This window comes from Acipenser ruthenus, chromosome 27 (genome assembly GCF_902713425.1).
Source record: "Acipenser ruthenus chromosome 27, fAciRut3.2 maternal haplotype, whole genome shotgun sequence".
NCBI classification, from domain to species: domain Eukaryota; kingdom Metazoa; phylum Chordata; class Actinopteri; order Acipenseriformes; family Acipenseridae; genus Acipenser; species Acipenser ruthenus.
The window spans coordinates 2,784,593-2,806,354 of NC_081215.1; the positions used below are offsets into that span (position 1 = coordinate 2,784,593).

The 21,762-nt window shown below is 41.1% G+C and overlaps 1 protein-coding gene across 2 annotated transcripts in view; it reads right to left on the reverse strand.

Annotated features, from left to right (window-relative positions):
• LOC117962505 (E3 ubiquitin-protein ligase MIB2-like) overlaps positions 1-21,762 on the reverse strand; it is a 51,859-nt gene that overhangs the window by 29,832 nt on the left and 265 nt on the right. For both annotated transcript variants that reach the window (XM_034042333.3, XM_034042329.3), the window contains exons 2-3: positions 8,972-9,300; positions 6,402-6,573 (exon numbers count right to left, since the gene is read on the reverse strand). In XM_034042333.3, the coding sequence (XP_033898224.3) occupies positions 6,402-6,573; positions 8,972-9,194 (395 nt within the window). In that variant the 5' untranslated portion in view covers positions 9,195-9,300. The remainder of the gene's footprint in view (positions 1-6,401; positions 6,574-8,971; positions 9,301-21,762) is intronic.

Sequence of the window (21,762 nt, forward strand, 5' to 3'; positions counted from 1 at the left end):
AATCAGCATGGGGAATGTGCCATTAAATCTTTGATCTCCGGATTCAGAGAAACGCAGCACAGGCTTAAGATCTGAAGTGAAAAGAAACACCTGCTCTCGCTCAGCGGTATACGGGAGATTAAATGAAAGTGATCAACAATCAATCAACGATCCTACGTAGAAGATATATAGCTTTTTATGCTTGCATTGCGATTGGTCGTTCACAGAAACACAACTAAACCCAGAACAATGCCTTTTTTATGATCAAACTCGGTATCTTCAGTCACCGCTCTTGGTAAGAAAAAAATCTAATAAAACGGTGGCGCTTTTGCATGGTTTTGGCATTCCACAGCAGCATTAAACCAAAATTACTCTTTACCCCTAAAACCAGCACTTTCATTAACATAAACTTTGAGCCACAATAGATAAATACAAGGCAGCTTCAAAGCAGACAGCTGGATCTTTGATTTCAAGTAAACAAACTTTGTTTGACAACTCATTTGTTGGTTTCTGCCATCCAATATGAAAGACGCTAGAAGCGTGTGTTAAACCGTGGATCACAGAAAGAAATCATGTGGGCTGAATAGAGGGCTGTGAATTAACTATCCTATTGATTGCACATTGATCTTTGCAGAACATTGCAGATTGGAGTGTAGACTGCAGATGGAATGGGCAGCAGTTAGATATAGGAATTAAATTAGATTAGATTGGGTCTTACAGACTGGTTTCATGGAGCAGATGGAAACATGAAATGCAGCCCAAATATTTCTATTGACAAATCTCTTGTACTGTAACCTTGGGAGCGGCTTTTACAATACAAAGCAGGATCATATATTCAAGAGCCCCGATGGCGTGCCTTTGTGTTTTTAGTTATGCTTACAGTATATAACAGCATAGCACAGATGCTCAAAAAGGTACAGTAAATACCAACTGTGTTTACACAACCTCCCACAAGTACCTTAAGTAACCAATATTATAGACTTGGATTCACTATTAAATCAAAGGGCTCCCGAACATGTTTTTAAACTTTCAAACTTGTAAATGTATCCAAACTAAGTCTCAGTACCGTACACTGTATGCATGCATGTATGCATGTATAACCCTACAGGGAGTCCCTTAGAACTTGGCTTCTGAATCAGACCAGAGGTTTGCTTAGATTTCTAAACCAAGCTGCCTGCAAAAGCATAAATAAAAAGGAAAAGCAAGAGCTGAGCCTTAAAACTCGTGTCCCAGAGACAGCAGCCCACTGCATCACTCACTGACGAGCAAGGCTGGAGTGACAGTCGGCTGGGCTTTCCTTTAAAAAGATCAAGCTGGTTTGTCATCTCCCAGTAAACAATGACCGGGTTAGTGGCCACATAACAGCTTGTAAACACTACTGACCTGGAAATAATCATAAGCGATCTCTATCACTACTGCTAATTCTCTGCAGCGTGAATGTGACCAGATTGGGAAGCACTGTAAATAAAATACTGCAGCATGCGAAATGCTGCGTGTTCTCACATAAGCTCTGGAGATGTAGTTTAATTATTTTTCTTTGCCTATGCTTATTTTGATGCATTCCCTCCTCAGGGTTCTACCAATAAACCACAAGAGACAAACCCTTCTGAATATCACGAAGACGATGAGTATCTAAGAATTTGCAGGAGTGAAACACAATCTGTGTCATACTGTATTGCATGGAGTAAATGCATGTACTAGCTTAATAATAATAATAAAATCATCACAAATTAAAAGCACGACACTGACAGTGAAAATAACACTTTGGATGCTGGGCCACTATATGGCGGGGCTTGTATGTCTACACCTGCTTCCCAATGCATAAATCAGACATTGGATCCAGAGCCCTATAGGAAGCAATGTTTGACTCCTAGTCTCCCTTTGGCTCAGCTCTGACTGCAGTGCAGCCCTACAGCAGCGGCCCTCTGCTAATCGGCCAGTGTGGACTCACTCCAGCATGGAGGCAGCCCAGCTCTGTCTGTCTGCGTCTCTCAGGTGGTGCTGCTCGCTGGGGGCCGCTGTTAAAGCCTCTACGTCTTACTTACTGCCTTTGTGTATGTGCCTGAATAAGAGGCAGAGTAACAGCACAGCCGAGCTTGAATTCACTTGAGGTGTGTGATACAGCGTTCTGTTGCAATGTTGTAGCTTCTTTCATGGGTGACCTAAAGCAGAGTGAACGTCAGTTTCTGCAAAAATTAAAGATCCCATGTTGCAGCTTACTGAAGGATTACAGTGGTATCGACTGGTTTTTAAGTTCAATTCCCTAACACAAACACAAAGTGTTAGTTTCAGATAAGAAAGTGTTTGACTCACTGGTTATGTAAAAGTATGTTTTGAGTTGCAGTCGTAGGCTAGGGAGATGTGGGTGGATGGATGGAAAATGTTAAAGCATTAGATTTTTAAAAAAAGATTAGGTACTAGGAGGGGTACTAACCAATTATCTCCCTCGTCAATATTGTTTCAGCATGACACCGATGAGCAAAAAAGGAAACAATTAGGCCTACCAATGTTTGTTTTAGGCTTTATATGACAACTATTTTGAAACTGGCAGCAAGTGTGTGACTTCTCAACCCTAAAATCATAAAGATTCTATTCCAAAACTTCTGCTGACCTTTAAAAATACTTGCCTCAATGTTCTGAAACTACAGAGACGCAAAACATGACGTGTTACAGGCCTTTCCCAGGAAAGAAACAACTGTATTATTATTATTATTATTTGTTTATTTAGCAGACGCCTTTATCCAAGGCGACTTACAGAGAGACTAGGGTGTGTGAACTATGCATCAGCTGCAGAGTCACTTACAGTTACGTCTCACCCGAAAGACGGAGCACAAGGAGGTTAAGTAACTTGCTCAGGGTCACACAATGAGTCAGTGGCTGAGGTGGGATTTGAACAGGGGACCTCCTGGTTACAAGCCCTTTCCTTTAACCACTGGACCACACAGCCTCCACACAACTGTAAAACTGAATAAAAAAAAAAAAAATAGGAGCAGACTATAAATATAAATAGTTTCAGGTCAGGGAGGCAAGGTTGGATATAAAACACTCATTCTCTGACTTCCTGTGAGATTGGTTGTCCTGGAGACGGTGTAGCTCTAAACCATGCTAGATAGATCACTGCTGAAGCTAATGTACCCGACAAATACTGACCCAGGAGCAGCCGCTGACAGACAGTAGCTGCAGGGGTAATCACAGTTACTCCAGCCTAACCACTCCCAGGAAGGGCTTTAGGATGGGAAACAGATCACAGAATTGGTAATAGTAATAAGCCTGAGAACAAGAAAGCTGCCTGGAGGCTCTGTGGAGGTGTTGTGAACGTCTCTGTAGATCAGCGTGAGAAAAGCCCATTGAGTGTTTGCAGAGAGTAGTCATGAGTCTTCGAGAGACCAGGGAACAACTCTCCCAGCAGTGGGCGATAAAAATAAATGGTCTTTTTTTTTTCTTACTGTAAGATATTCAACTATACTGAAAAAAAAGATTGAAAAAAGTTCCCGGGAATGATTAACAAGGAATTCATTATAATGCCACCCTAGAGAACTTTGCTGCACCATTAACCTACAGTAGGACCTGTATATTTTATGTTACTCTCCAAACTGCATCTAATCCTAATCTGTTGGGGTCTTAAGGCTCCATTCCTGTCTACCCCCTTATTATATGCACATAGTGTATTCAACGATTAACTAGTGGCTGTGCCACTCATGCATTACTGTCCAAAACCAACTGGAGACATGTACTGTTGTGTGATCATATATTCTGACCCATACATTATTCGATTTGTAAAGAACCGGATTCATAAGCAAGCTGTAGTGCTGTCCTCTACTCTACTGCACTGTGTGTTTGAGTCCCTCATCTTCCAGACTAAAAAATAAAAAAACAATAGGACAAATTACAGCTGTAAGGACATCTGTATTCCAGGTCACAGCTGTGTGCAGAAAAAATGTTTACCAAAAAAAAATGAAATGCAGAGCTTGCTGTAGACAGAGGCCAAATTAAACCAGCTGACTCTGCGGTCTGCAGCCTGTCACAATAAAAGAGGAAATACAGTGCCACCTTGCAATAAAGCAGCACTTTATATTGCGTACAGTAACCCATTATTAGGCAGTATTGCAATCCAGTTGCCCCAATTCATTAGCCCTTGTGTTTTCACAAATAACATGTCCTCTTAAAACTGGAAGACCTGGCTACAGCTTTATAAAAGGGGAGCACTGTACTGCAACTAAAACTGGCCCTAGCATAGGAGTTCCACAATTGGATTGACGGTATTGGGAGCCACAGCCTGCTCCTCTACAGTGCCCGGGATTAGCAGCACAAAGCTCCCTGCAGTGAAAGAGTCAAAGCAATGCAGCTGTGTCCTCTGGAGATGCCGTGGTGTGGAGAGACATTCAAGGTGCTGGGTACTGACCGGCCTTGGCGTCTCGCAGTGGGGGGGTGCTGAAGAACACCAGACCTGCCAGAGCTTGAGTGCAAGCTTTGATCATATTAGAGGAAATATCTCAAGTAAAAGAAAGCAGTGCATCGTGACTTACACCCAACATGCGACCCCCACATCCCACAAAGTATTCTGCAGATACGAGACTTAATAGTTTTCCCTAGGCACCTTCTTTTACAGCTGAGTAGGACTGTATAAGGGACATATGAGGGGACTTGTTCCCAAGGTTTAAGTGTAAGTCAATGAGATTTGACACTGGGACCTCCTGGCTCCCAGCCCATTGTGCTAACCAGAAGTCTACATCTTGATAGCAACAACCACAGGGGACTACATAGGCTCTACTCAGCCAGGGACATTGTGACCTTTACCTCAGTCCATGAACGAAATGTGTTCCTGTCAAAAGCATTTTGCACATCTCTGGTGCAGCAGCTGTGTTGAGTTTTCAGAGGTAGGTGTCAATGAATACAGATTATAAATGTATTCAGCAACAGAACCTGTATTATACTGTATGGTAGTTGAGCTTGTTGGTACAGGTACAGCAGCAGTACAGCACAGGTAAGGTCATCTACCAAGGTAATGTCCAACAATCACAACAACAGGGTTTTATTGTGTTTAGAAACCGTTATTCTTATTGTAAACATTTTAAAATCTCTATTTTTCAGATTCACCTACCTTTGACTCTGTTTTCTTCCATTTAGTTTTTTTTCTATGAATGTTCTGCAGTTATCTACATTGTGGTAGGGCCCTGCAGTGGAGCTTGCTGACATTAGATAAATGGTCTGAGGTTTCGAATACAAATTATTCATGCGATGGGTAGTTTAGTTCATTGTGAATTTTGCCTAGGTCTCAAAAGGGAAAAAAAAAAACTACTTTGTTAAAATAATTTCCACTGACTACCTTGAAACATATTTGTTACAGGTTTTATTGTGTGTTACGGAATGCTTAGGTTGTTAGAACACACGGTTCCTAATAATGTGTAGCCGAGATGTGCATAATTGGTATATGAATTATTTATAACAGGGGACTGACCTACTGCACAACGAAGCATTCTGAAGAGGAGAGAACATCCATCTTCCTGGCAGAATGGCTTCCTGTTGATAAACAGGGCACGGGTGTCTGGTCTATTGGGCTCACATATCAATGTAAATAATATTAAACTGGGAGTGCTGAACGTCTCAAATAGCTTCCACAAGCACACAACCCCAACCTGCTCCCACCGCACAAAGAGGCAAAACTGCAGGAGTGTATTCGCATTGTTTAAACGCCACTGTTATTTAGCAGACATCGACATGGTAAACCTCTTGGGTGCAGGAAGGACGAACAGAGCTTGCTGACAACAAAGCAAAATCTTCACCAGCGCGCATTGGAACGGCTTAATCCGTTTTGAAATAGCGATTTTGTTCGGCAGATCTGTATTTGAGATGCAGTTTTAGGTACCCCGACTAACCCGCAAACAATTTCCTTAAATCCAGCCTTTGTTACAGGGACACAGCCGATTACTTCCACTCAGAGAATGACAAATGTGAAAACGAGGGCATCTAAAGCCCCGCGGCTGCAAGGGCAATGCTGCAAAGATTAATAGGAAGCATCAAAAGAAAACAGATTGAACCAGCAAGGTAGGAGAATGCTGTATCCCGACAGTGCAACTTACATTATGTGCCATTTATTGTATACGGCAGACAAACCTCACAGCAGCATTGGATGCCAATTATTTTGCTCAAGACATGTGAAGATAGCTCATTAGCTCCAAACCAACATAATGATGGGCACCACGTGTAAAACATCGAGCTTGCTGCTAAAGGTGTAGTGATAAAACCCTGAATGGATAGTTTTTAAAATAATAATAAATCAAACCCCGTCCATGTCATTAAATCTTGCAAGCACGAAACACTCAAAACGTTGGGTAAAAGTAGGTTGATAAGTTTGAATAAGTAAAAGTAGATTGTAAGTATGAATCCGTGCCGCCCTGCAGCAGACAGCTCCCGGTACTCACGGTTGCGAATGCGCCGTCTCGTATCGCTCGAAGGTGTGGGACAGGTCGTGCTTGTTGTTCATGTAGCACTGCGTGCACAAGTCGTAGTCGAAACACACTTTGCACTTCCACCGCATTCCCATGATCCCGTGCTTCTTACAGCTGTCACAGATGATGTTGGAGTGACGGACACCTTTGAAAATAGAAATCAACAAATCAACCTGAGGAAATCCCTGTGCCTTCTCCCTAATTTCTGAAACCTTTTTCAATTTCTCCACTATACTTATCAATAAACCCCAACATCTTTAGCTAGCCCACAGCCTATTGTACAGTAACTCTTGTGCCTTTTTTTTTTTTTTGAGGCCCATATAAATAGGCCAACTGATTATTGTGTTGGGTATTCCCCATCTGACACAGTTATGATGCATACAAATCCTTAACAAAAGAGAGCAACTTTGTGCCACCCATCCCATTTTCTTATGATAACATCATGAACGAGCTTGTGCAAGTACTTGAGCACCTCAGAGATTCTTACTGCTTTAAAAAAACCATTTATAAACACACAAATATTTCACATACTGAGCTAAGTGAAGTGCAAATGAATGGAATTGGTCAACCAGATGTACGGGTGTGCAACATGGCTTATGGACTACCAAGCTGAGTACAGTATGTGGTTCTGAAGAAGGAAGCATTGTCATCTCAGTTTATGGCGTTTCCTGTAGTTTTAGTTGTTATCTTACAAACAAATGTGTCTGGTTGTTATACAAGTTTTGCCTGAGTCAGAATGTTCATTCACAATGGCTGCAATTGAGCGGAGCTGGTGAAAGCGATACTGTTTCTTGGTCTGGCCTACAGTAAACGACTCGAGTTTCTTGTGTAGATTTACATGAAGCGTCACTGAAAACAGTACTGTAACTGTAATTGCAATTTCAGCAAACAATGCTGCTGTGATTGCAATTCTAATTGGCCCCAGGTCTGCTTGGGCGTTCATACTTCAATCAATAACATTCCCACTTGAATCTGGGTGAATGGATTAAATGAGTGCCCTGCTGATAGAATGCATGTTCTATATAGCAGCAATATCCTGCCCATCAGCACAGCACTCGCACGCACGCATGATTATATATTAGAGCAGCACTTTGAGCCAGAAAAAATGCTATTTTAATCATGGAAAATGTATAGGAATCTTGCGTTGTTTCCCTGCAGTGTTTAAAGCAATGTCAGGCAGCCCTTAAGAAAAAGATTATATCCCAATATAACAGTGGCCTGAATTCAATCCATAACGTTCCTTCAAGAAAGGCCAGCACTTGAAAAGAACTGAAATTAAAAAATAGCTGTTGACCTGAGAAAGTAAAAAAATATATATAAAATTAATGTAACAGATTAATAAATGAGACTCACACATTACCAATGCCAGCAACTCCACTGGATACTCTAAAGTGCAATTTTCAACATTTTAATACAGCTGTTAATGTTCCAGAAACCTGGGCTCACCTTAAATGAACTTTTAAAAGTTAACTTGTTCTATTTTTATTATTTTTCCATTTATTCCGATACATCTGATTTAATTAAAAAAAAAAAAAAATCTTCAGGTCTGACTTACCTATCAATTCAGGCAACCGTCATTCCAAATGTGTATCCCTCTGCTGAAGAGTAGCTTTAAAAGGAGTGCTGACCAAGGTTTCAAAATCTATTGAATTGGTCAGCACTCCTTGAAGCAACTAGCAGTTCTTGTGTCCCCCAGCCACACTGCACCTCAACCCCTCTCTCTCTCTCCCCCTGCCCTGCTTTACCTCCCTCGACACAGCAGCAGAGCACTACTGCTGCCCGTCGTTTTAATTTAATTAATCAGTTCACCCTGCTTCCCCCCCGGCAGCCCGTCCACCGTGATGGATATCCGAATTGTTTAACACGTCTGAAACAGCAATAAATCCGCAGGAATCTCATCATGTTTCCCCCCAGCTCTACACCACTCCTGACATAGACACGCGGGCCCCCTGTCTCACACGGACAGGTGACTTGATAAAAAAAAAGTGCCTTCACCGCATCTTAACCTCACTCCCCCAAACAGATTGATTGTTTCTAGGTGATCAAAGGGGATGGTATTTCATATAATGTGTAGTGGCCTGAAAATATACTGTGGTAGACTGCAGCAGCAGCACACACAGGTACTGACACTGTTCTGCTGACTGTGCTTCAAATCAATGAATCACCTTTCCCCAAGGGTTTTATTTATCACCAGAGAGCGCCTGAGATAGCTTTAACTGTTTTACTCTCCTGCCTTTAAGAACACTTTTCAACCACACAGTATGGCACTAGGAAACGAGGTGAGCTCATGCTATCTTTGAAAATACAGTACTAAAGGCTATGCACTTCAGAACACTGAGGCTCTGCACTCAAAACAAGTGCAAGATTAACTAGGGGCAGTTCAAACTGTCGCCTGGTCATTTCAAGAATATACCTATTAAATATTGAAAACCCAGGACTGGGTGTGATTTTTCAAGCTCTGGTATTGTCAACAGCAGAAGCACTGGGTGTCATGGCTGGTTGGAAAGTTTTTTACAAAGAAGGAAAAACTTTTTTTTTTTTACCGATCTGTGCGTTGTCATACAAGAGCAGGTCAAAGGATCCCTGGTAGCCGGTCCGGTAATTGGTTCTGGTGCCGCTGTCCCACTGCACCACCACTGTTTTGTCCGGAGTGGTGGTGCTTCCCTGGCGGCCAATTTCAACCACGGTGCCGACGTGCCCCTCCCCGTCATCCTGGTTACCCCACTTCCAGTCCACACCGCGGGTCACCCGCATGCCCACCTCCATCCTGGCCCCTCGGCTCGAACAGTGGCTTGGTATTGAACTTGGGGGATTGGGGTGGAGGGGAGGGAGGGGGGACTCTGAAGATAGGTCAGGGATCACAGACCATCAACTGCAAGACAAAACAAAGAGGAGAAGAGAGAGTCAGCTGGAATTCAAGGTGAACAGACAAAAACTTTAAAACACTCAATCAAATAAAGATAACATAATAAATTACAAATAGACAGACATTTCAGGTGGTGCCTACTGATCTGAAATAGATAACAGAAGAAGTCAGAATGGCTCTGCAGTACTGTGATGTGTTACCTTTATCTTTCACTGTGTCAGATGATGAGCTGGGAAAATCAAAGCTGAAAATGAGCAAGTGAAATCATTAGCTGCACTAAATATAAAAGGAAGAGTTTAGCATAAAGATGTTGTAATATGAATCCCAATATACAGTACTGTAAAAGCATATAGTATGTACTGTAATTACTGATATAGGCTAAATCTTTAGCGTACAAATTCAGATCACTAACAAAGTGTACAGAAAGCTAATGATGAATTTAGAAAATAGACCAAGAGATTATATTTTAGTGTAAAATGGTACGCTAGTGTGAAACGTGGGCTATATCTTTGGAAACCAGCGTGAATTCACTAGAAAGAAAAAAAAAAAAAGAAAAAAAGCAGCAATAACCGTCTTCCTTTGGAGCGCAACGCTAATTTGTCCTCACGATTAACGCTGCCCCAGCAAAAAAAACTAAACCCCCCCTCCCCAAAGAAAAGGCGAGCTTGCATTTAATGTCATTTTTAAGTGCGATTACTCATGCTTGTTAGGAGGAAACACACCAGGGCTATTTTTTATTAGTGCAATATCATCCACGTTTTCAAATACTGTACATTAAAACAGTCAGGATCACACGTAACAAAATGGGCCAGCTGGCAAGAATAACCGGAGCGCTGCGTGGATTGTATTTTCTGAAGGACAATCCTCCTGGAAAATAAATCCTCCACCAAAGAAACCCTGACCTTGGTCCTATTTGTTCCCCTGGAGATCTCTTAATCATTACTCTAACAGTAGCAGTGTTTCTCTGTTCTAACATTCATAAACAAATCACCTCCGATAGAAGCTGCCAAGAGATTCCTGCTGTACCTGTCAACAGGCTTGAGAAGAGTCCTTTTCACGGACAGCGTACTGTTCTACTGTACCCCAGACAGTCGATTCAAAGTTACCTGCGCGTCTTAATAGCTGCATTTGACAGTTGGGTGTCTGTTTTATTAGAGGTAGCCCCTTAACACAGGGTTTAGAGCCACCCTATTACTCCAATTCCAAACCAACATGCTTTTTCTACTGAAGAAACAGAACAAATCCATGCAGTCTACAGTGCCAATCATCCACCATTACCAGAACTCCAAGGCTGAGCATTCAGGCACAACTGCAAAACTGTCACGAAATACCCATTTTATGACAATAAAAGGCCACCGTAAGCAAACCGTTTATTACAACACAAATCGTGCAATAACAAGTTTATTTACAGGGGAGTTCCCTCTCCCTCCCCCACTGTGAAATTACATATATCACAGTACTAATGTTCGTGCTGTACCCTTAAAATAAAGTTTCCAGGGCTCCTGTACAACATGTTCCCCGCCCATATGTCATTTTGCAATTTTGACCTTTGTTCTACTCATGCGTCTTTTCGTTTCCTGCAGTGAAGCAACCCCATTAAAAGCCACACACATTACTGTACATACTGTATAGATTTAATTAGGCAAAATCAGCAGAGTTTGGGTCTAACCTCCTCAATCCCAGCCTCCATTTAAACAATACAGATACTGAACAGAATAAACGCCATTCACAATTTGATACACTTCTTAACATTATTCGCTGTACTATTAATTAATTGCTTGCTCGTTTAATTAATTAACAGTTGTTTGTGAGTTATACTGTGTAAAAGTAGTAATACCATAAGAAACGTATGAGAAATCGTCCTTGTGTAAAAGATAGAAAATAGACATGGAAAATGCTGACTGAGCTGAGAACAGGTTAAACAGTAGTGCCTTTCTCTATTTAGCTTTCCATGTCAAGCATATTCATTGTGCTTTATTGGATCAGATCCAGCCATTAAACAATCAAGGAAGGTACCTTTTGAGAAAAAAAAATGAATCCACAAACACTTAATAAAAGAACAAAAACCTATACCTTCATATGCCTCAGCTTTCCACACCCTTTGATCAAATCTCTGAAGTCAGACCACATGGCATTTTTAAAAACATTACCTACCATCATCGGCTTGACATCAATCGAATCCGGATCCGAGAAAGAACTTATTTAATAACTTGTTTCATCCTGCTTGCTAGCATATGCTGCTTCTTTTTGCCAGGTCTGTAATGCTAATGGGCCAAACAAGAGGCCAGTGCCTCTGTTATATACAGTATCTCTTCATTTAAAAGCATATCCAGACACATGCTAGCCCATCCCATTAAGGTTTAACACGTATCCCAAACCTAATTAACAGCATGTGTAAACTAATTAGGGAAGTGTGAAACTTGCTGGGTGTACATAAATTGTTATGACTCCGTTTTTTTTTTTTATTCTTTCCTCTGGAAAATAAAAAAAAAAAGTTAGGAGATCGCAGGAGATATTTGGAACACTCACAGTTTCCACAACTGGTGACAGAAACCTGTGTTCTGAGAACCTTGTGAACGAGACGGCCCAGCTCGATGGGTTAAAGATTTCAAAGAGGTAAAACCCTTGCTGCCGAGTCAGAAGGCACTGTAGTAGAGTAGGTTCTTTCCCTGACAAAGCAGCACTGGACAAGCTGCATGTATATTATGCGTTGCTTCAAGTTCCCATCAATCACAAAGGAGGCAGTCCATCAAGTGGTTGTCCTGCACATAACTGGAACAGGGGTACAGGTATCTGATCCCTTGGATGTGTTATTTTACTTAAGAATGCAAAACTAAGTCCAATTATGTTTTCCCCGGAGAACTGAAGGTTCAGTGGGTGTCTGCCAATCCCATGACCAAGCCAGCTTCCTCTTTTACACCCAGGAACTCGAGATCCAGGGCCAGCCGCTGTAGCACGATAAGGAGAAGCTGTCCTTACCGGTTTTGCCTCCCTAACTCACGGGAGCCAATGTGGTGAAGACTGGTGACTTCACACAGCCAGAACACAAACCTGCGCTCCCCTGACCATACGACTCACCCGTGCCTTTACAGGTAAGCCACTTGGGGAGCCCCATAACAAACTTTTTTCACCTGGAGGGACACGGGGAAGTGTTTGCAGCAAACACTGAGAACTTGAAGTAGTCACAGCATTCCATTCAATACTAAGATGCATTCAAACCAAAAGAATAGTTTGAGGCAGTACAAGCATCAGAGATTGAACTCATAACCTTGGCCGACTGACACTAAAGCTGTCTGCCTTTCCTCTTTCTATCTGCTGTGCAGCACAAGAACCAGCTTCCTGTGCCTGTATCCAACACCTCAGTGAAAGAAGGAATTCTCCTATTGTAGGACTTGGAAGCAGCTGCAGCCCGGCTGCATTCGGCAATTGTTTCCAATAGCTCCATGTGTTTCCTTTGTTTCGAACGCACAGCACAGACTCCTCAGCGGTTTCTCATGTTAATGCAAATCACTTTGATTGAATCGCTGTTTGAGAAGAAAATGAATTGGCTAAAGCAAACCCCTTCCTTACAAAGCCAAGTCAGCTTTTTAACAAAGAGCCAGTGCCTGGCTGGTTGAAAACTCTAATGCTTTAATTGTGAAGCAAGTACTTTATACAAATAATACCGATTTTAATAAATGACAACCCTGTGCTGGACAGCTGAATATCTCTCTACCTGGACGTCATCTTGCCAATTAAACACACTGTATACGAACCACTGCCATCATGCCAGCCTTTACTTAGATTATTATTATTATTATTTTATTTATTTCTTAGCAGACGCCCTTATCCAGGGCGACTTACAGTCGTAAACAAAAATACATTTCAAGAATCACAGTACAAGTATTAATACAATTAAGAGCAGATAGATACATCTACTTATGGGCCACACTATCGTCCTCACCTTCAGTCTTACTTCAGACAACAAGCACCCAAAAACAGCCTGCTGGAACACAGTGCCAACAACTATCTAAAAAAAGACTAATTCTCTCTAAAAACATGAGAGCAAAGGTTTACGTACCAGGGAACATAACCTCATTTCCCACCATCACCCTCACACGGTCAGGGCAAAGTACCAGGACGATATACACAACTCTGCAGCAATACATAGTCAATTCAACTGAAGACAGGCTGTCCTCTACGACATTACTTTATAAACACACAAGCATAGTATTTGTTGTGTTCAGTGAATTGCCTGTTGTTTTGAAGCTCTCACAGCAGGGCTGCAGTTACACATTAAACTGGAATGATAATCTTTGCCATTCGGGCCTCTCTTTATAAAAACTTACTTACTAGATTTACTCACTGGATTTTGCAGCTGTGCAATAGCAAGTTATTTGCTTTGTTCTATAATTACCTAGGCGTTTACTATTATAGATAACGTCTAGCCAGTAAGAATGTCACTTTAGCGAAAGATAGCAGTATTTGTAAAGGTTAATACGGTGAAATGTCTTAAAACAGGGCCACTGAATCACTCATAACAATTCAAGTACATTTTCACAGACCCGTCTATGTTAAGAAGGGTTGGAGCGATTTCCTTTTAGGTTGCATGCAGAGAAAGACCGTGCATGAAGTGGCAGGTGATTCACTTCAAGTGACATTGTTGAAAATGCAGTAAAACCAGCACCTTAAACTGAGCAACACCTGGCGACCGTATTCCCAAAAAGACACTGGAGTAACAAGAACAAGGGGGGCAATCACAAGAACTACTGGCGAGTTTTTAATGTTCTTTATAGACAGCAACAGCAAAGTCCTGGCTGCTCAGTGAATTATGAACACTGACCAAAATTCTCAGTCAGCCCTAAGAGAGAAAGAGAGCGAGCTTAAACCAGCCTGGGAAATATGATCTCTAGTGAATGCATTGTCTCCTGTGAAGCCTAAGGCTGTGCTAGCACTGTACTGTATATTCAGCTTACATCTTGGAAATAATATGGGCTTACTAATAACTTTGATAAATTGCAATACGTAAACAGCTTAGCAATGTGCAGATGATGTTTTTGGTAACGTTACCAAATCAAGCACAGCCAAGTTATAGTCATCCAAACCCATGCAATAAATGGGCCCTATTCCTGTTTTTAAGAAATTCTTGGACTGTTTTATAAAGCTGTTCAGATCAGCGTTCGGGTCGATTCCTGGTTTTCAATTCCAGTTCCATTTCCAATTCCTTCGAAGAAATTGGAATTTATATATTTTAGAGACACAAGAAGTGTTGATTGTTCAACTGCTTTCATCTGAAGCCAATTTAAGTGACAAACTGTGACTGCAATTTAAATAAATTTATAGCCACTGCGAGAAGCTCATTTTAACCGGAATACTGCGGATTGCAATTCTGATATATGATGCGTTGGATAAAAAGGGAATGGGAATTAGAATTTGGAATTGATTTTAAAAAGGAATGAGAAATGGAATTGAAAAACAGGAATTGACCCCAAATCTGATTAATCAAGTTTGCAGCTACTGAACCCTTTTATACAACAGTGTTTTAGAAAGGGGTAATCCATCCAACCGCTATCCTCAAATGCTGTCCAGACGTCACTTTTACTGATTATATCCTCCGGTATTTGGCACACTAGGTGGCAGAGGGTCTTCATCGCAGCCAATAGGATTCACTGCAGTGCAAGTCCTGTGAAGGACAGCTGTAGTGCAGCCACTTGCTGTGGCAGTCTGGCCTAGGTGAAGGTGGTGTCAATGGCACTCTCCATGCCTTTGGCAGCTGTTTAGTCTCACCATTAACTCTCTCCTGAACGACTGCAATTCTGTTGCTTTCAGTTCCCTTTTAAGCAAACAGTTTGGTTTCTTTTAAGAAAGACAACCTGAATGGACTTGAATTTCAGGGTGCTTTTTGAATATGATTAATCATTAAGTTGGCAGACTAAAATGAGCACTATGTAACTTTATAAAAAAATAAACAAATTTAAAATAACTCAAATTACAAAACTGTACCGTTCTGTAAGAAAATCTCCCACCAAAGAATGCTTTATAAAAGCTGAACAACCAAAGTTTTTGTCTGTTTTGCTGTGAGAGGCCACATGTACAGTAGGATCACTGGATGCAAGGTTGGTCATTGGCAGGGAGCAAAATTAGCCCACTCAAAACACCGCATGTAGTGAAGCTTACTTGAACTAGACATATCTTTTAAAGATTAAAAGTCAGATTGCGTTTTTGTAATACTACCTTTTGGCACAGCCAGCAGTGTCAAGGTTACTGTAGAGCACACCATGCGAACATGCACGTTGTCCAGGATTGGACAGGATTACTCACACAGACTTCCACATGCTGTATGATTACTCCATCCTGTGCACGAAAAGACAGAAGTGATCCCACCCACCCCACCCCTCGGTACTTTAATCTGCCCCATTAATATTAGCTGTTCACAATAGTGTCCCTCGGTAAGGATGCAGCTGGTCTATTTACATACCCGATCGTCTGTTATTATCAGATTCAGAGATGGTCAGCCGTGATTAGATAAACACGCTCTGGGTTTGGCACCTTGACAATCTCCCATAATGCTTGTACCTTTTCAGATGAATGTGGTGTGAAACCAGGATACGAGATTGCAAAGGGTTAATCCAATTCTTTTTCACTGCCAGGTGCCAGCTGCAAGCAGATGGCACTAGGAAGCAAATACCCTTTAATGCCTTTCTCTTCAGCCACGATTTCCACAAAGTAACTTGCATGCAACGGAACATGAATGTGCACTACTCTATACAAACAAGAGCTGTGCTGTTATAGATTACCAGGCTATCCCCAAACGATTCATTCTGGCACTATTTCATCTTTGTACCAATTACAGAGTGTATATCTGGTCCTCCCCTACAGATCAATTTAAATCATGGATGGAAATTTCTAGTGTTGCCTCTGTGTGCTCTTTCTGAATTCTTACTATGTCGCTATAATGATCCCTGTCCCTTAATAAATACACCCTTTGATCAATACAGTACTGTAAGCACAATGCACCCCAGACAGCACCAATATCACAGTGCAGTGACATACATTCCAATTACAACCATTTCTATCAGAGTCCATCCTGGGTTTATTGGCCAGTGTATTTTTTTTTTTTTTTTTTTAAACCCTGATGCATGACAAAGAAAGGGCCTTATATCTTAAACAATTTTTTTTTGTAATAAACTTACATTGTCATCGGGCTTGCACTTGATTTCAGTATTTAATTCACAGTTTAAATAGTTTGGTGCTGGTGACTGATTCACAGTTAACAAAAAAAAAAAAAGCGATCAAAATCAGCTCATAGCATGAGAAGCCATCATAGCATCTGAAAGCGCTTCATAAATAAGGAGGTAGCTACACGATTTGTAATATTCGGTTTTATTGTGAGCAGGCTACGTGATTCTCTTTTGTAAACAAATCATTTTACCTACAGAATATTTTTAAAGCACTCCCGCATTCCTTGAACACTGCCATTGAATTGTATCGCTTACCCTTCACTTGGAAGAATGCATTGTTCTGCAGGCATGCTACACTGTGTTGCTATGTATAGACCATACAGTGCTGAAATACTTTTCATTAACCATTCCCTTGCAACCCACTGCTATATAAATTGCCAGGATATGTTAATTGATGTTTAAGATGATTAAAACTCTACACTGTCTAAAAGGGATAGAGAAGAACAGCCCAGGGTTGTGAGAATATTTATAATTTTACAATATTAAGAATATTTAAGATTTTATTCCCATCAGCATCCAAGGCTATTTACTCCTAAAAAAGCACAGATCTCAAAGCCTGAATCTGCACCCCAGAACAAAGCCTACATACAAATATACATTTCAAGCCATGCATCCTGTACCGTACTGTAGAACCGCCACAACCCAGAAGCTGCAGGTTTGACAGCCAATGCAGGTGCTGTCATTACATTGCAGGACACGCTGTAGCTAGAATATGGAATTAACGGTTACCGTCTGGAATCCCTAGAAGAACGATCTGCAGCTCACAGCTTCTCCACTGAAATCCTCAAAAAGAAAGCCAGATCCAACATCAGGGGTGGAACGGTACAGTAAAAAAAAAAAAAAAAAAAAAAAAAAACACACACACAGTATACTGGAAATGCGCCAAAGTCCAACAGATGTAATTGACTGCCCTTACTTTCTATAGAAGGCAGACAGGCTCTTGACATATAGCTGTGTCCGATTGGAAGGTAAAGCAAGAGCACAGTATCCCATTAAACAAAACAAAAATAAAAGAAACTACTGCCGTATATAAAGATGCTACAGCACTCTGCATAGGAGAAATGAAACCTGGGCCCACGCTATTCCATTGTCCTTTTTTGTCATCAGAGTAAGGATTACCAGTGCAGGAGGCAGAGAGAGAGAGAGAGAGAGAGGGGCGGAGAGAGAGAGAGAGAGTCCTGTTTAACACAGGCAGTTTCTGCTTGTTGCTATTTCCATCACTACCAGCCCCAGTCACACAGCACTGCTCATCCTTCCTCTCCTGTGACACTCGCTGTAGAGGGGAGGACAATCTGTCATGAAAGAGTACAGGCAGGGGGAGGAGGGGGCGGGGGGTAGGGGAGGAGCACCTGCAGCCCAGCACAAGTGCTGCACACACACAGGCACATTCAGAAACGTACCCCCCTACCCCTTACACACATCTGTCATTCACAGTACTAGCAACCAATGACAAAGCAAGGATTGGGGAAGGTGGAAAGGGATGTATGTGTGCTGTCCCCCCAAATACTAGGGCACTGCAGATTCTCAATTGAGAACAATCCTCTTTGTTAATTTATATTGCTTTGGGAACTCTGTGGTTTGCCACAAATAAATGGAGTTCGGATTGCTTTAAAATAAAATTAGACACACATCATTGACACATGGACTGATCGTTGCTTTACCTCATCATTCGGTTCCCATCTGCAGTTCCCACATTTGACACTGTAATATTCACAAAGATTTTAACTTGTGAGTATGCTTTGTGTTTCACATAGACCGCCATAGTGTCATAAACACCACATTTAAATACCAAAAAGAAAAAAAAAACACAACTGATTTGCATGAAAAGGTCCAGATCAAGACATTCTCAAAACACACAATGCAAAGAATATCCCCATTCCATTGTCCCTCTGTAGACTTTCAGTATCACTGTGAGAACCGGGATTGAGAAAGATCTTTAACTGAGAATGTTTGTTCTTGTGAAACACCAGCGAAGAACAGTGACAATCAAAGCAGAAGCAATAGCAGAAGGGCAAACAAAGTGTTCAACACGCACACAGAATCCTTCTCTGAAAAGCAATGCTTACAAATTCCACAGCTTTCCTGCCTGTCGGGGGAATTCAAGGACATTTATCACCCCTTTCTTAGCATCAGAGTCATTGGTTAAGCAGGTATAAAAAATAAAAAGTAGAAAGGATTTACGCAACTGTCTGTACTGCACTGCACAGGATATCAAGCACTTGTTTCCCACACTGCACACTTCTCTCAAGCCAGAACTTTTCTTTTGAAGACACAGGCATTCAGCGCTGTGTTCAAGACAGGGAGCGAAGCTGATCAAACCGGATGCTGTCCGCAACTCCAGGACAATGAAATGATTTCTTCCAGGATATTGCTCCTCATTAAGCGTCTGGATTTGTGTGGATTAAATACACTACAGTATCTATGCCATCCAGAACCTGCTTCTGTGTTTATACATAAAGAGCTAACAACAAATGACAGCTACTCTAAAGTACCCAAATCAATCCTTTAGTCTACAGTTAAGACGTTTGCTCTTTAGAACAGGCATAGCAACTGACACAGTCCCTATTAAATCTCCACAGCCAGCTTAAGCCACAATATTTTTTTGGCAAGTGTAAAACTGATATTGCCACTTAAAGCAAGCGCCACATCAATCTGTGTTGAAGAAAGAATTCAGCTCCACCCTTTCAAGAAACCAACTAAAGGGGGAAGGGAGCGGGGTGACTGACTGCAAAGGCGATTCACAGTGCATGCTGTTACCAGTCTTTACACAACGGGCAAAGCAATCAGAATCTCAACGCAGGAGGGGGAGGACGTTTTGAAAGATCACCTCCAGTGCTCATCAGCTTCTGGTATCTGGGCAGCGATATCAGAGTTTCCACAACTGGCTTAAACGCTTCCATCCTTTAATACGTCTAACATGCTGGGCTTCAAGGTTAATATCGGCCAGTCGGAGTTGCCACTGTGTAGCTCTATTACTGTCAATCCAGTTCAGTTTTTCTTGGTGACTTGGTTTACTGATATATAGGTTTTCAAAGTTCACTCATCCATGCTGTTGTTTTACATTTCCCAATGAAGTTCAGACCTGCTCCTGCCTGTGTAACCCTTCAGTCCAAATAGTTAGCTTTCTGCAACTGCACTTTATCTTAGAAACAAGGGCTTATAAAGCAACCTTTTTTTAAATGTACAATTTATAGAGATTTAATCTACTGGTACAGTATAAGGATGAGTAAGTTCAAGCTTTTGTTGAAAAGAATGAAAGCAGACAATCTGATTGAACACACTCAAAGAAATAAAAAGAATGCCAAAAAGGATTGGAAGTAATCCAATTACAAAACATTATTTTACCTAGACCTTATACTGTACCGACAGTAAAGGGCAGCCCGTGTACAGTAAACAATGAGATTAACTTCTTATAGACAGCTTGTGGCAACAACTAGAGAAATACTTTCTGATCAGACTAAAATAGACTGTTGTCTTTATATAACAGTACAGTGTCTGTGTTCGGAGACGGGAGTCATGCGTTTCGCCTGGAAAGGAACGGACATAATCCTCTTTACAAACCCGTCGACCATGCACTTTCTAGGATGTCTTTAGAGGTTAACCTGCCCCCCCCCCCCTTCTTAATCTGATCCTAGTAAGATGTTGGCGTGTTGTCAGGTACCTTTCTTTGTTTCATATAACCATCTCTAATTTCACCTCCCAGCAAAGAAACAGATACAGCTGCCGGCTTTGCAACTGGCAAGTGTCAAACTTGCTGTATTATTAATTAATAATGATTTATTAAATTAATGCGTCACAGGTATTATTTTCTTCTCCTTTTATTGCAACGTTGCATTGGCCATGCTATCACTTAACGGGTACAATAAATATCCGTGACTGCTATATCTTGTTCATTTTATTTTTCACTTACGTTTTTTTTTTTTAAATGTTTTTCTCACAGCACTCTAAAACCAAAGAGACGTGTCAATTCTTACAGTGCCCCATTTCTGTCAGTAATCATATCGCTTTTATTTTAAAATCACTGGTACAAAAGAAATAGTCAGATTTGCAACATTAATACGGCTGCCTTTTTTATTGGTCAGGGATGAAAAAAAAATGATTTATTGTTACTGTGTTTGCAAACCAAAAGGCAGCCATGTCAACAATATCAGCTCGATGCAAATTTAAGAAACTAGCAGACACGCCATGAGTTGAAAATAAACTAATATTATAAATGATGAAGAAGTCAGTAGCCACTCTGTCTGGTGATCTGAGGAACGCAATATGCAGAGGGGCTGAAATCATTCCTAAACCACCTTATCTTGAAGGAGCTGTCTCCTTGAAGCTATATGGAGAAAGCTGCTGAAGACTAACCTGAATGGGGCAAATATTCAACAGTTTAATGGAAACAAGCAATGTGTCAGTTGTATTCCTGCATTGTCCATATCATTTCTTAGTGTCATGGTGTTGAATAAAAGGTTTCTGTCCAAATATGACGCAATATGCAATAGAAGGTGACTTCTTCAAGTGTATTTGAAGTTGTAATTGACGAAGCTAGTCTACAATAAGAATTTGTATCGTAAAACTGTACCGTAATGCATTATTAATCCAGCCATAATTTATTATTCAATATGAATACAATTTTGAAAGTAATTTGATGGCTTCCCATTTTAAATACTGTGAAAGCTACATTGTGCACAAACTGGTTCTAAGGTGGCGCGCGTTAGATTCAGGTGAACAAACCTGTTGCTGTTGCTACGGTATGACACAGCAATGAAAATGATGCCAAACGTACAGGCTTAAATACAGTACACAGAAACATTGGTTTGATTTGCATTTCGTGAAAGGGGTCATTCTAGTTCAAATTCTAACTCGAATTTGACATTCAAATTGAAACAATTAAAAAAAAAACTATTTGTTCAATCGTACTGGTGAATTAACGCCTTCTCAATACCATTATTATCCCCACCTTGTCGCCCCCAACACCACCCCCCGTAATCCTTTCCCGACCATCCCCGAGTGACGATCAAAATGCACCACTGTAAAAAAAGTTATAATGCTTACCGCCATTTTTAAAAACAAAATTCCAATATGGGATATAGTGTATTTGCTGTACTGTCGTGTTAATTTAGCACATTTAAAAAATTCGTAACCGTATAGAAACGCTTTTAAAATGGACGTGTATTGAATGGAAGGCGAAGTAATGTACTGTATAAACTAAAGACAGACACATGGAAAAACAAACCGTCCTGGTGGTGCAGTTCGTTGC